General features: G+C 36.2%; 1 protein-coding gene across 2 annotated transcripts in view; it reads left to right on the top strand.

The window, feature by feature from the left end:
* The window catches only part of Hnf4g (hepatocyte nuclear factor 4 gamma), a 66,063-nt gene that overhangs the window by 50,106 nt on the left and 964 nt on the right, over positions 1-14,993 (top strand). For both annotated transcript variants that reach the window (XM_028766110.1, XM_028766101.1), the window contains exons 4-9: positions 1,084-1,190; positions 2,692-2,847; positions 6,227-6,314; positions 9,782-9,934; positions 10,060-10,296; positions 11,332-11,454. In XM_028766110.1, the coding sequence (XP_028621943.1) occupies positions 1,084-1,190; positions 2,692-2,847; positions 6,227-6,314; positions 9,782-9,934; positions 10,060-10,296; positions 11,332-11,454 (864 nt within the window). The remainder of the gene's footprint in view (positions 1-1,083; positions 1,191-2,691; positions 2,848-6,226; positions 6,315-9,781; positions 9,935-10,059; positions 10,297-11,331; positions 11,455-14,993) is intronic.

Below are 14,993 nucleotides of genomic sequence, written 5' to 3'. Positions count from 1 at the left end.
TTTGACTCAACCTAAAGATCTCTCTCTTTTTTAGACAAATGCCTATACAATTTCTGTTAACTTAACAGAGTTGGTAGACTTGGGTCTCTGTGACATTGATGTAGAAACTGGTGGTTTTCTTTGCTGGAGAAAAACTTTAATTTTTTGATATCATAGTATTTCCTACAGACCCTATTAGAACATTAACCTAGATAAGTGAGGGGCTATAGGCTTTGTCTTCTTGTCTTTGGTTAGTGGAAGATCATTTTGTGTTCTCATTTTTGAAATTTAACTTTGACATTCAATTTATTTATTTTTTACATGAATATTTATGCAAATTTCTGGGGATAAACTTCCCCTCTTTTCTTGTTTAAAACTTCGGTTTTCAATAATTGTTTAGGGCATGTGTATCTCTTATTCTTTCCTCTCTAAATCAAGGCAGCAAATCTCCCTTTCTCTTGCAGACATTTTATATAATGTGAGGAATGATTTCATCTTTCTGTGAAACAGGTATTCAAGTTTCCACCTTCTAGGGAGATATCTCACTTTATACAATGATTTCTGAAGCTAACACCTGTAAATACTGCTTTATAAAGGGTCACAGGTTTACTTAAAACCATATTAACTAGAAACATTTACTTTCTAGTTTGGTAGTATTTTGTAGTTAAAAGAAAATAGGAATTTCAGAATCTATGGTTCACATCTTCTGAGAGCAACTATGTTTGTATCTTTGACTTGGCCAACCCAACAGGCAGAAATCTTTGTCTCATTACCTTACTGTTTTATTAATAGTGAGAGAATAGAAAACCATTTTATTAAAAATACAGCATATCAAAACTGGATGACCCAAGAGTTACCAGCATCTGTCTCATCACAAAGTCCAAGCCACCATATTTTATGAGCTCTGGGGACAAGCTTAGCTATTCCTATCTTTGAAAGGATTTCAAAGTGGTTCAAGAAGGAAACAATAAGAAAAAAAACAGTTTTAATTTCTACATTTTGAAAGACTATATATGAACTTCTGTAAATTTCCTTTTTTTCCCCCAGCTCTATACTGTAGCCTATGTTAGAGATCTAATAAACAACTGTGGTTTTCTCTCTTAGCTGTGCAAAATGAACGTGACAGAATCAGTACGAGAAGAAGTACATATGAGGGCAGCAACATTCCTTCCATAAACACTCTGGCACAAGCTGAAGTGAGGTCCCGCCAGGTAAATACCACAACCAGCATTGGCTCTGCAATGGAATCCAGTGTCTATTAATACAGAGTGCTGTCATTGTGCTCACCGCTAAAGTTAATATAGACAGGCTCAAAAGTATCACTTTGAAAGTAGTAGGAGAACGGTTGACTTTTTTGAATTTTGGTTCTGAATTATTTTTTTATACAAGACCTTATGTTTAAATGGAAAAATGAAATTAATTCCAAGTGTAAGATTGTTTGTAAGTTTATTTATGAAGTCAAGTAAAAATATAACCTAGCATGTTGCTCTGTTTTATTGCAGCATTTTATTGGTTAAACCTGTAAAATCATCTGCTCCAATATTGAGGGAACTTTCATCAGCGTTTCTTTCCTTAAAATTTACATCTGAGCTCAAGAAGTCAATTCACTATCCCTTAGAGGACAGATGCTTTGATGAGCATTAGAGGCAGACTCACAAAATAGGAAGAAAAGTAAATTTTATTACTTACAAATTTTAAAGTAAGAATATCAGGTGTGAAGCTAAAAGGATCAATCATGCATTTTACACATAAGAACACTCATTAAGTCTGACATATACTCTTCTGAAGACAGTTCATTTTAGCATCGACTTTAATGGAAATGTTCAGGGTGTTTGTCTATGACAAGGCAAATTATGAAATAGCTAAGCAGTTAATCAAGTCCTCTTGGAGGCAGTGAGTCTACTTTCGTTCTTGATAACACAGGAGTAATGTGATGAGGTTAACATCCCATTATCATCACTATTACTAGGAGATTACTTGATGGTCCAATAAAACATTTAGAGCATGGCTTAAAGAGGATCTGTGAGAGAACATTGGGGTTCACATGACAAAAGCACATATGCTCACACACACGAAATACAAGAACCTATGGCTAAACTTGACTTTATAAAACTTTAAGTAGAAAACATTGTAAAGTACCATTTATATTTTCATAGTCAAGAGTTATGTACAATTTTAGAATAATTATCATTGTGTTACACATTTCACCATTGCTGAGTTTGTTTCTTAATTTTATTTTTATGGCCTTCTAATATTTTTAGTTTCTTCTTCAAATGTTTTCAACATTTTATCAATTTATCCACTAGCTTTTTTTTCCTAAAAATCAACAAATTAAAGATGGAGCTGCTTAATGAAAATATGAGTTTTAACTAAAAATACAATAGAGTTTATTTCTTGTGGTTACTATCCATTTCATTATGTAGTCAGTTTGAACTACAAACTTCCTCCAAAACTTAATATCATTTACAGTTTTGGTATTTAAAATAAAATTCTTCACTCTGAGTGTGTATTTATATACACATTTTCAATTTAGCTTTAAACCAATAAAATTTTATTTCTCAAATTAAAAATGTCTAATATATATGAAATTACTATGATAATGATAATTCTTCCTTCCATGATACTTACATTATATATTTATAGGGAATAGAGGAATTATTGGCTATTCAGTGGTTTCAATTATAAATTCATATAATATTGTGTTAACATTAGATCTCAGTTCCAAGCCCCAGTGCCGGCACTGACATAAACATTAAGAAAATCGCAAGCATCAGTGACGTTTGTGAGTCCATGAAGCAACAGCTCTTAGTCTTGGTGGAATGGGCCAAATACATCCCTGCCTTCTGTGAACTGCCCTTGGATGACCAGGTATGATTTCGAAGAAATCATTACTTCCTCGAAGAGTGGCTTTGATATTTGTTAAATTCTTGTGCTCTTTGATTTGCATCTGTAATGCATTTACTATATTAGATAGTAGTTGAATTATTATGGGAACTAATCACAGGGTTCTCCCTGATCCTTTTACCTATTTATTTTGTCAAGAGACAGAAATGTCTTTTGTCTATTGTCTATTGTCAGGATCTAGACAAATTATGGACTGGCCAAGAGTTGATAAAGACACTCTTCTGCAGTTTTGGAGTTTAGATACTTAAATGAGCAAGAAAGATAAACAGCAAATAACCACTGTCATGACACTTTCTGGGTATTAGAGGAGTAAATATTTGGCAAACTAGAAGAAGCAAATGGTGAGCTGTGGTGTCTTGAGTTTCCTGAATGTATGTACTGAATGAGATTATTCATAAATGCCTGGCAACTCCTTGACAGAAACCAAAGAGGATGTGTTGGTGTCTTTGAGAATCCTTTACATAATTAACATGTAAGGTTTTATTTTCTTCATGCTACCAATTTTACTCTGGCATTTATTGTACTGAAATCTAGAGGTAGCAAATATATTTGTAGATACCATATCTGAAATCTACCAAGAAAAAAATAACAAGTAATATACAGTCTTCTTTTCCGAATATATACATTTTAAACTTGACATATTGATATTAAGAAATTTTTAATAATACTTTGAAACTTGGATTTTTTCATTAGTATCTGGATTCATTTGGATTTGACTCACATTGAGCAGTTTTTCCTAAAATGTATATACTTTTTTTGTAGATGAAATACTATTAAAATTTCCACTTCTTTCACATTGAAAGAGTTAACGACACTTAAGAATTCCACACTGTATGTACACATCCTCAGAGCAGTGCTGTCACTGGCCCAAGAAAACCAAATAAGACAAAAAACAAGGATGACTGTGTAAAAATTAAGGGAAAGGGAAATATTCACACACCAGAAGGGAACAAAAAATCATTATAGGAATATAGCAGTTATATTTCTAAGAAGTTACTTTACTTGGTGACAGGAAAAAGTTCCATGAAAACTGAAATCACACAGTATTTTGTAACTCCCTTCCTGGAGTGAGTCACAGTTATTGACATGTCATAAAGATAGCTTGGCTCAGAAGATTATGCCACAGTGAATAATGCTAAATTGCTAAAACCTCCAGTCTCACCCCAAGCAATATAAGTAGGGCTGTGTTATTTATCAGCTTTATATTTTTATTATCATTTGCCTTTAAAACTTGCTGACTTATATATAAAGACAATGCTTGAAATATTGAGAAATCAGCTCTTGACAAATATGTTAAAAAGTCTTTGTTTACTTCTCGTTAATATTAACAGCATGGCATTAATAGTTATGGTTAGTGAATGCTGGTTATGGGTAAAGCCACTGAGGAATAAACTCTCAAATGTATGCTCAATTATGTTATTCCATTTAGTTCTTTTTTTTATTGGATACTTCCTCTTTTTAAATTTCAAATGTTATCCCCTTTCTAGGTTCCACCCAACCCCCTTAGCTCATTTCCCCTCCCCCTGCTTCTATGAGGGTGTTCTCCCACCCACCCACCCATTCCCACCTCCCAGGCCTGGCATTCCCCTACACTGGGGCATCAAGTCTTCACAGGACCAAGGTCTTCTCCTCCCATTGATGCATGACAAGGCCATCCTCTGATATATGTGCAGCTGGACCCATGGGTCCTTCCATGTGTACACTTTGGTTGGTGGTTTAGTCCCTGGGAACTCTGGGGGGTCTGGTTGGTTGATATTGTTGTTCTTCCCATGGGGTTGCAAACCCTTTCAGCTCCTTCAGCTCTTTCTCTAACTTCTCCATTGGGGACCCACTGCTCAGTCAAATCTTTGGCTGCGAGTACCTCTGCATTTAATTCTTTTAGGAGCTCTGTGGTGTTGTGTTATCTCTGTTTTAGAGTTCCTGAAACTGGACCCCATCTCTGTTTATTCCATCCATAAATTCATGAGATGACTATTTATTAGCAGACTACTGGTTTCAGTTAGGTTCTGAGAGGATCCTGCAATAAAAGTGCAGGTTGCTTCACTGGCATCATAAACTTTGTAGTCTACTTAGGAGAAATGAACAGTAAAATGAAAATATACAAATTATGAGTAAAGTTGACTAGGTAGGGGTAAGCACGATGAAATTCCATAAAATGGAACAGGATGCATTGGAGGGTGCATGGGGATGGAATGGAAAGACTTGATAATGGGAATCAGAGAAGACATCCTCCAAAGCTAGAGTGAAAGCTGAAAGAGAAGAATTCTTGAGTATATGAACTCTGTGTTCAGCGATTGTCAGGCAGGCCATGAACAGTGAATGTGGACAGATAAAGCAGGGACAGAGCAGATAAGGAGGCAAAAGAGGTAATGTCTACTCCTCTCATGTCACATATGAGGCCACAATAGAGGAATCTGGACTTGATTTTAAGGACAATTTGAAGGCACTGAAGTTTTTAGCAGAGATGTAGTATGTACATATTAGTGGCTTAATCAAAGATGCTCCAGGACTGGGGAAGTGATTGAGAAGCAAACACAGCAAGTGGGTGACCAGAGACAGGATGGAGACAACAGAAAAGAAAAGCAGTGGGTGGATTTGGTTTACACTTTAATAGCCGTTACCAGATCCCTGAGAAGTTAAAGAGCACTCTCATAGACTTCTGTTGGATCTAAACAATGTTTTGGATGCTGGTAGCATTTACTACTGAGCAGAAACCATAGGAGAAGCACTCATTTTGGATGTGCTACACTTGTCTTGATTTCTCTGGTTGTAAGTGATGAGGCCCAGCATGGAACTGAGTGCAAGGATGAAATTCAGTTGAATGTTTACTGCTGCAAGTCAGATGCCCAATCAAGACACAAGTAGGAGCCAATCAGTTTTCCTTTTCCTGTAGAAGCCTGGGGTTTGCTTTGTTTATTTAATTTATTATTTGCAGGAAATTTTATTTATATATATTTCACCACTTAATTCCCAGGTCTACATTTGGTATTTCACTTTTTATATGAAAGCAGATGAAATCCAAATTTACTACTATATATGCAAGGTTAAAATAGGGGATCACAGAGCAGGCACTACACTAAAGGGTAAACTCAAGCCACTCCATTCTGCTTGCCTCAGAAACAAAAGATCTGCTTTTTATTGCTGCCCCAAAAGCAAGTACTTCTGTTGTGCTATGATAGAAACCTGGACAGCCTAATCATTATGTTTGCATGACTATTTTATGTCAGACATAAAACATAAAGGGAGTCAAGCTTAAGAAATATTGTAAGTTAATCAGACTTACCTTGAACTGTCTTTTGTTATGTTTTATAATTACTTGTTAAATTTGCAAACTTTCCTCAAGGTGGCCCTGTTGAGAGCTCATGCTGGAGAACACCTACTGCTCGGAGCTACAAAGAGATCCATGATGTATAAAGATATTTTGCTTTTGGGTAAGATTTTTTTTTAAAGAAAAAGGTGTGGATATTATATGTTTTTAATATGCAGAATTTATTCAGCATGTACAAAGCATCCAGCTCTTAGAAAATAGTGCTATGATTTTCCAAAGTGTATGTTATTAATTTTTCTCATTTAGCTCTAGTGTGTTATGTGCACTGTGTGTGTGTGTATGTGTGTGTGTGTGTTACAGTGTGTGTGTGTGTTACAGTGTGTGTGTGTGTTGCCTGTGGAAGTCAGAGAACAGATTGCAGGAGTCAGTCCTCTCCTCCAACTATATGTGTCCTGGAAATGGGAATCAGGTCCCCCTGCTTGGTTGCAAGCATCTTTACCTATGGAGAAGTCTCACTGGCACTATTTTTCTTTGTTTTGATTGACTGTATGTCCAGAGTGATGTGAGATAATATGGGTGAAAACATTTGAAGTTTAAAATGTAGTACAGACTTTATTTCATAATCCTAATGTTGACTTCTGTTTAAGTCTTATCAAAGAACAACCATATACATGACCAATCTGAAGTACTTTCACGCTCTTTCAGAAACTCTTTAGTAAGATATTTTACACACGCTTCAAGAAACATTTATTTTGCGTTGTTCGTAGTACACTACAAAATAATTATATCAAAACTGGTGGCAATACACAGGAAAATCTGGTAGATAGAGTTGTAAGCAGCAGCAAAAGTCGGACATAGTTATAAGGGTAAACAGACATGAGAAGAGTCAATCTTTTCACTAAGAATGGTCTCGGCCCTGTCTCGACTAACTCAAAGGATTAGGTTTGGAGGGATTTTTTGGTCCCAAATGTAAACAAACAGGACACACTCATTATGAGTGTAGCTAATATTTGTTGAAGGCTCTGCTCTAAGTGTATTGTGATAACATACACTCTCTCATTTAATCACTGAAATAAAACCCCACCTCCCTGCTAATTCTGTAGCGAAGAAATAGAAGGGAATGTTTTGATCCTGATACAAAGCCAGGCAGCCTAGACCAGAAATGTTCGATCATAATGGGATCACAGAATGTGTCCTTGATTTCAGCTAAGTACTTTCATTGCATTTCTTCTCAACACTTCAGATACTGTCCTCTCTAGAAATCTTTTCCCGATATACCCTGGAAAACAATGCATCTTATTCCTCATTCTTAGTTGTTTTTTCTTTAGTGTAACTAGGTCAACTGCTTCACATGACAGTGTAACATGAAGTATACTATATGCCATCAGAGATATGTTAGCTTGTGTGGCTGTGATAATCATTCCTTTTTCCATTTATGTGTTTATACAAGCACCACAGTTGTATACTTTACGTATATACAATATTTTAGTCCTTCACATACCAGGAAAGCTGATATGCACACTGGGAGAAAGGTTATCATTTCATGAATACTCTTTGACTTATAGTCACCTTGTAGATTCTTGTGCTAACTTTCCAGATTTTTGGCTAAATACCTGAAATAATCAAATTAAAAAGATGAGGTTTTTGTGGCTCCCAGAGATGTCAGCTCAAAGGAACTTGGCATTGTTGCTTTGGGCCTGTGACAGAACAAAACACCATGCTTGGTGTGGTTGGAGTACTTGGAAGAGAACACTAGTCATTTCAAGAAAAAGAAGAAAAGAAGCATACTAAGGCTAGTATACCTTCAGGGCTACAGAGATGGCTCAGTGGTTAAGAATATTGACTCTTTTTCAGAGGTTCAGGGTTTAACTCCCAGTAACCACATTGTAGCTCACAACTATCTGTAATTCCAGTTCTAGGAGATCTGGCACCCCTTTCTAGCTTCTGCGGGTACCAGGCACACAAATTATGTACAGAGATGTGGATGCCAAAATACCAGTATATGTAAAATAAAAGTAAAATAAAAAACCCCACATTTCAATGACATAAGCCCCTCCTTCTGGGCCCTAGTTTTAAAAGACTTCATCATTTCCTACTAATGCTGTAGTTTACAGTTCACAAACTCAGTACATAGGGATTTAGGAAATAGTCGAGATTCTAACAGTAATGACCACCTACAGTGGAGTAATTAAAAACATAATTGTTCATATAACACCAGGAAATAGTAATCTAGATTTTAGAAATTATAGTAAACATTTACCATATTATAGCTAGGGAATGTCTAAAGTAGAAATTTCTGGAGGAATTAGGTGGTCCTGCTCTATCAAGTTTTAGAACTCCCTTGAATTCAGTTCAATAAATTGTTCAAGCCACCTCTATTTAAAGAAACCAAGTGTCTTAGTATTTCTATTTCTGAGATAAAACACTGACCAAGAGCAATTTGAGGAGGAAAGGTATAATTTGGTTACTCTTCTATATCACTGTTCATCACTGAAGGAAGTCAGTGCAGGAACCCAGCATGGCAGAAATCTGTAAGTAACAGCCAGTTCAGAAGCCATGGAGGATGCTGCCTATGGCTTGTTTCCCATGGCTTGTTCAGCATGTTTTCTTACAGAACCCAGGACCATCATCCCAGGGGTAGCACCTCTCACAATGGGCTAGGCTTGCCCACACCAATCACTAATTAAGAAAACAGATGTGCCTACAGCTAGATCTTATAAAGGTATTTTCTGAATTGAAGTCTCTTCTTCTCAGGAGACTCGAGCATGAGTAAAGTTGATAAAATCCAGGTGGCACACCAAGGAAAAACAGGCTGGGAAGATAAGTAGGTAAAGTTCTTATGACACAGTTGTCAGGAATTAAATTCAAATCTCCAGACCCATGTAAAGTCAGATGCTATGAACTACACCTATAGGCCCAGTATTTCCATCAGAAGATGGCAGGCTGAAGAGGGAGACTCCTTGGATGTTTAAGGGCCAACTAGCCTGGCATCCAACATGAAACAGTAAAGATATCCTGTGTTAAACAATGCAGCGGGTGAGGTTATCTTCTGGCTTCTATGCATATGCTGCGTCTATTACAGGCCCAGACTCACACATCCCTTTTTTCCTGCTCCATCCCGCAAATAAAACAAAAGAAAGCTCTATGAGGCAGCTCATGACAATACACATGCTAATTTTTTTCCATACTTAAGCTTATTTAAACTGTATCTGATAGGTTCTTACTCCAAAAGCACCAAAGCATGCTGGTTTTAATCCACTGTTAGCAAGGAAGATTCTTTAGGATTTGTGTTAAGCTCGTTAATGAGTGAGGCACTAATAGAGGTCTGACAGAGGAAGGTTAATCATTACCGGTCGATACTCCCCTGTCAATAATTAGCTGGTTTTGAGTCTGTACTTTTTTTGTTATTACCAGTGACTGAGGCTGTTAAAACGCACGTGGGCACATTATTGTTATTGATTCTCTTAGGTTTCTGACATCCTAGCCTTCCTAACTTAGCGCTATGGAAAGCTTTTGTACATAGCACAGTCCCTTCCAGAAGAGACCATTTTGAACACTGCTACATAGAAAGACAAACAATGTCGCACAAACAGTCCTGCAGAGGAGGCTAATTCTTCTTTTTCCTCTCAGGAAACCACTACGTTATTCACCGCAACAGCTGTGAAGTTGAAGTCGGCCGTGTGGCCAATAGAGTTCTTGATGAGCTGGTTAGACCCTTCCAAGAGATCCAGATAGATGACAACGAGTATGCATGTTTGAAGGCCATTGTGTTTTTTGATCCAGGTTTGTTATCAAAATTGAAAATTATTATCATGAAACGTAAACCACCCCTTTCCATCTTAGAGCGTTTACTCTCATGCTTTAGTTTGATGATGTCCTATGTGTACCTATGTTTCTTTCCTCATCAGATGCGAAGGGATTGAGCGACCCTGTGAAGATTAAGAACATGCGGTTCCAGGTGCAGATTAGCCTGGAGGACTATATCAATGACCGGCAGTATGACTCTCGTGGCAGGTTTGGAGAGCTGCTGTTGCTGTTGCCAACACTGCAGAGCATCACCTGGCAGATGATTGAACAAATTCAGTTTGTCAAACTATTCGGCATGGTCAAAATTGACAACCTCCTTCAGGAAATGCTGCTGGGTGGTGAGTGTACCGGAATGGTTTTGTTTGTTTGTCTTTTCCCCTTACCTTTAAGGCATAAATTAGACCCCTTGGCCCAGAATTGCTTCAACTTTGAAGTTCCCATTCCTCTCTCTTTTCTGACTTCTAACTGAACACACAAAATCTAATTTGTTCCATTTAGAAAGTCTACATAGCCTAAGGGAGACAAAGAGTCCTGGACAGATTCAAATGCCACTTCGTACTAACCCTTGGTATCCTATGTGGGTACAGCCCCTTTGACTTCAACTCTCAGATCTTTCCATGGGTGGTAAATAGAATGTATTCCCTGCTTGAAGGGCAATGAGAAGTATAGTGATTTTGTTTGTTTGTTTTTGTTGTTTTTGGTTTTTAACTTTAGCTTCTTTAAAACTCTGAGGACGGAAAAATTGCTGCATAGCTCATATATGAATCAAATGGCTTTAAAATGAACATTTTGCTCCTAAAGGAATTAATTGACATAAACTAGTAGAAGAAGAGGGAGAGGGGGAGGGAGAGGGGAGCGGAAGGGGGAGGGGGAGAAATACTTCAGTGTTGCAATAAATGTCAGGAATAAGTTAAGGAATAGTTATTTTATGTTCTGATTTAGATTAAGTTTCCTTGTAAAAATCACTATATTTATTTTTAGTTTTCTGCTCCTCAATGTGTTCCTAATGATATCTTTCTGAAATATAAGTTGCTCATGTCATTAGCATGATTCCAAATGCTATAAACTAGCGGTAAATGATTCTTGGAATTGCCTTAACAACAGGCAGAAAACCCAATGGTTCCAGGAAACATCACACAAGGTCTATTATTAATACTCAACATAATGAGACAAACATTCATCTTTCCAATGAACCATGAAAGGCAATGTTGTCTTTAACATGAAAGTAGTTCTCTCCATTTGTTTTTGAATTTTCCAAAAGTACTTTGCAAATAACCATATTTAAACTGTCACTGGAAATGTGCATCAAGGTAAGTCTACAGTTCCTGTCACTGTCACTGTCACTAATGCAGGCATCTCTGTGTCTTCTGTAGGTGCTGCCAATGATGGTAATCATCTCCACCATCCAATGCACCCACATTTGTCTCAAGATCCACTAACTGGGCAAACTATACTTTTAGGTCCCATGTCCACACTGCTTCATACAGACCAGATTGGTAAGAATCTGGAAACATTTTCTACTGTAACTAATATCTCTTATGTTTAATTGTTTGGGGGAAAATTGTAATTTAGGGAAAAAACCTGTTAGTTTCCAGCAACTGCAAACATTAGATAGAATTTCCTTTGCTATACTTAGCTGTGCAAAACTGAAATACTCTGTTTGCTACTTACTCTGTAAATATGAATTTGAATCTTAAACTGAATATGTAAAACCTTAAATTTTTCTTTTCTGTCATTTTGGGAGGCATAAAGCTACTGCTTTGTTGTTGGTGTAGGGCTGTACAAATAGCCATAAAAGATGAAACCAAACCAATAAATTGTAATTAACAACAGGATAATTACAGTTTCTACTGACTTTTAAACTTGGTAAAATCTTAAGAACTCTTTACTATAGATTGAAAATGTGCAGAGAAAACAAGAAAAAAAAGAAACTTGTAGAACTGATTTAGGGAGTTCTAAGGGATCAGAAACAGTGAGAGGTAACAAAACACAGCAGAGCAATTTGCAAGCTTTCGAATGTTAGAAGGTGCCTTTGCTCACAAGGCGGTGGGACCTGGAGGAAGGGAGCTAATCAATGAGGCCTACTGAAGTCATGCAATAGGCAACTGTTTCTAGAGCCTCCTCCAATGTATCCTCTCAGGGTCAAGAAAGGTCACCTGAGCAAAGTTCTCATGAGTTCAAGCTGTATACCATCGCAAGGACAAGCCACACATGACAGAAACATGTTTTTCCATAGAGGCATATAAGGGAAGCTTTAAATATTTAACAGAAATCAACAATAAGTAATCAGGAGTAAATTGACTTCTATCTGCTACCCCTGGGTGGACTACAAAAAAGCATTCCAAGAATAATTCCAACTTTTGAAGAAAAGTTTTCTTACAAGCACTCAGAATTCTTCTCACAGGACACCACACCTGGTTTATGTTCCAACAGAGAGGTTACATTTTCCCTGAATAATGGTCCATTTTATCCCTTCAAAAGCTTGGATCAGTTTCCCATGTTTTATCTTTACCATGTTCAATATTCTGAAATAGCTGTGAAAATTCATTTATTATCCTTTTTTCTATTACTGAATTCACTTCCATTTTTTTTTTTTAAAAAATCAACAATATTTCCCTCACTTGCATGGACAAACATTTCTTTCTAAGTTCCTAGGTGCAAGCTTACAGCCTTGAACAACAACATCATCTGCTGAACTATTTCCACTATGGTCCCATGTAAAGTTGAATTTCAATTTCCAACACTACAGCTTATTGTTTCTTTAATGCCTCTCATCTTTGTTGGTCAATTCTCCTTTCAATTATTCATTTTTTTGTAAATGTTTACCTGACTTCATCACTTGGGGAAGCAAGGAAGAAGACAACTATATTGTGACATCTGCCTAAACTAAAGAAAAGATGACAGTGGTCCAGCATAGAGAGACATATTGTGATCAGTGGCACAACACGAAGACATTAGTTATTAGGTAGTGGTTTCTAGATGAAAGGTTGAGAGTAAGGTTTGTTTAGGTGGTATTCACAGAGAATTGTAATTATCATGGTAACTGGAATTATAATTACATTGTTGTAGTGCATTTTAACTAAGCCATGGTAATTAGAATTCTTGTATATCATAATTCTTCAAAATGAGGCTACTTATGAAAATTTTTTAGAATTCAAACAACTAATGTATTATAGGTTGTTGGTGACTATGGTAACTACACATTAGTGCAGATTTACTGCAGGTTCTACTTTTCTGAGCTACTCTAGGGATAGAAATTCTATTTGACAAGGAATCTAGAATTGATTGGTCAATTGCATGTTAGTCAATCTTCATCGATGTGATGGTACTGCAGAGAAACTATTCAGGAGCAAAGAGCTGTTTTGATGCATGATTTCAGCTTTTTAGTTCTTGCTAAGCACCACTCTGCAGGGCATATGCTAAGACAACATATTGAGCAGGGCTTTGTACAGTAGGACCTTTCATTTCACAGCAACCAAGAAAAAAGAACAAAAAGAAGTAATAGACCAGGAATAAAGTACCTTCCAAAGATACTCCCTAGAGATCTACTTCCATGACTGAAGTTTCCACCACATCCCAAACATCACCAGCTTGAGATGAAGCTTTTAGCACGTGCTCTGTGGGGGAATGCTTCATATCAAAAACAAAATATTTTTTTATGAATTTGTACCTATTAATCTCAAATTTGCCTTTGATCTGTTGCCTGTGAATACTAAAACAGCTAGCTCACTGCACTGGCTTTAATTATTGTGATATAGTTTTGTGCATATTTGCATTGCCTACTGGCTATACAATAGACTTTAATAACTATTCATAATGTTGGTGCACCAAGATACTCCATGTAATTGCACAATTTGGGAGTTCCACTAGCCTATGGATGAGAAAGCCGAAGTCATAGGATGGTCTGTTACCATTCTGCCCTTAAGAGATAAGTACTGATGGACATTTGATTGAGGGTCAGAGATAAAATATTATCAGCAAAAGTCTATACATTTTAGAAATAATATGATGTATTTGTTATACATTCCACTACCAATACTAATTGAACAAAATAATGGATCTATGACTTTTCAATATATATGTAAAGATCTTAATTATATTAACCCATCGTTTGCTCATTCTTATCCCTTTGTAATGAATGCTGTTTCATTTCATAAATTTTAGAGTACAGACAAAAGAAAAGCCCAGCATCAGGCCAGAAAAGTGGCACAATTCTGTCCTAGAAACTAGATATTTATAAATTCAGAAATTGAAATACATTAGCAGCACATTAGCCATTGTAGGCATTAAAGGTAGAGTTTGATAACTTGACTGGTTATAGATTCCTTCATCTTTAAAACATTAGTGTTCAGCATTTAAGAATTTAGGTATTACTACTGCTATTCTTTTTCTCTGCTCAGAACAACATTTATGAGACTTGCTTGTAATGGAAAATTTAGATTTGCTTGTGCTTGCTCAAAATTGTTTCTATTATACACAAAGCAAGATATTAAACACATCAACTAAAAATTTCAGGGTTTTCTTGGTCTAAAGGGAAGACCCCTAAAAATTTAAATCTATTATAAATGTTAAGGAATAATTAGAGCAGTAAATTTATGTATTTCGATTCAACCAAGCTACATTAAAAATGCTTTTTGAAGTAATTGTTACTTGATATTTAGAAGTAATATAAAGTATTAATGGATACCAGCCAAATGGAGATTGTTCTTGTTTTATAGATAATATTTAAAAACTAAAATGTCTACAAAGTTTATAATGTAAGCAAGCAAATACTTTATACTAGTTCTATCAAATATTTTGTTTTGTAAAATTAGAGACTATCTTGTAGATACTTTAAAATATGGACAAATTTCACAATAGGAATACTTTCCTATACAATGAAATATTCAAAGTACATTTGAAGAAATTGTTCAATTTATTTTTTTGTATTCAATTACTTTTTATTCAGTTATGCAGGTTTGCTCTTAACATTGAAGAGGAAAGACTAGGGCAGCTCAATTGTAGTAGAACTGTGAAACAACAGCTACAGATGCTG

This window comes from Grammomys surdaster, unplaced genomic scaffold (assembly GCF_004785775.1).
Source record: "Grammomys surdaster isolate TR1022 unplaced genomic scaffold, NIH_TR_1.0 63, whole genome shotgun sequence".
Lineage (NCBI taxonomy): Eukaryota > Metazoa > Chordata > Mammalia > Rodentia > Muridae > Grammomys > Grammomys surdaster.
This window is presented reverse-complemented; position numbering and strand designations above follow the sequence as displayed.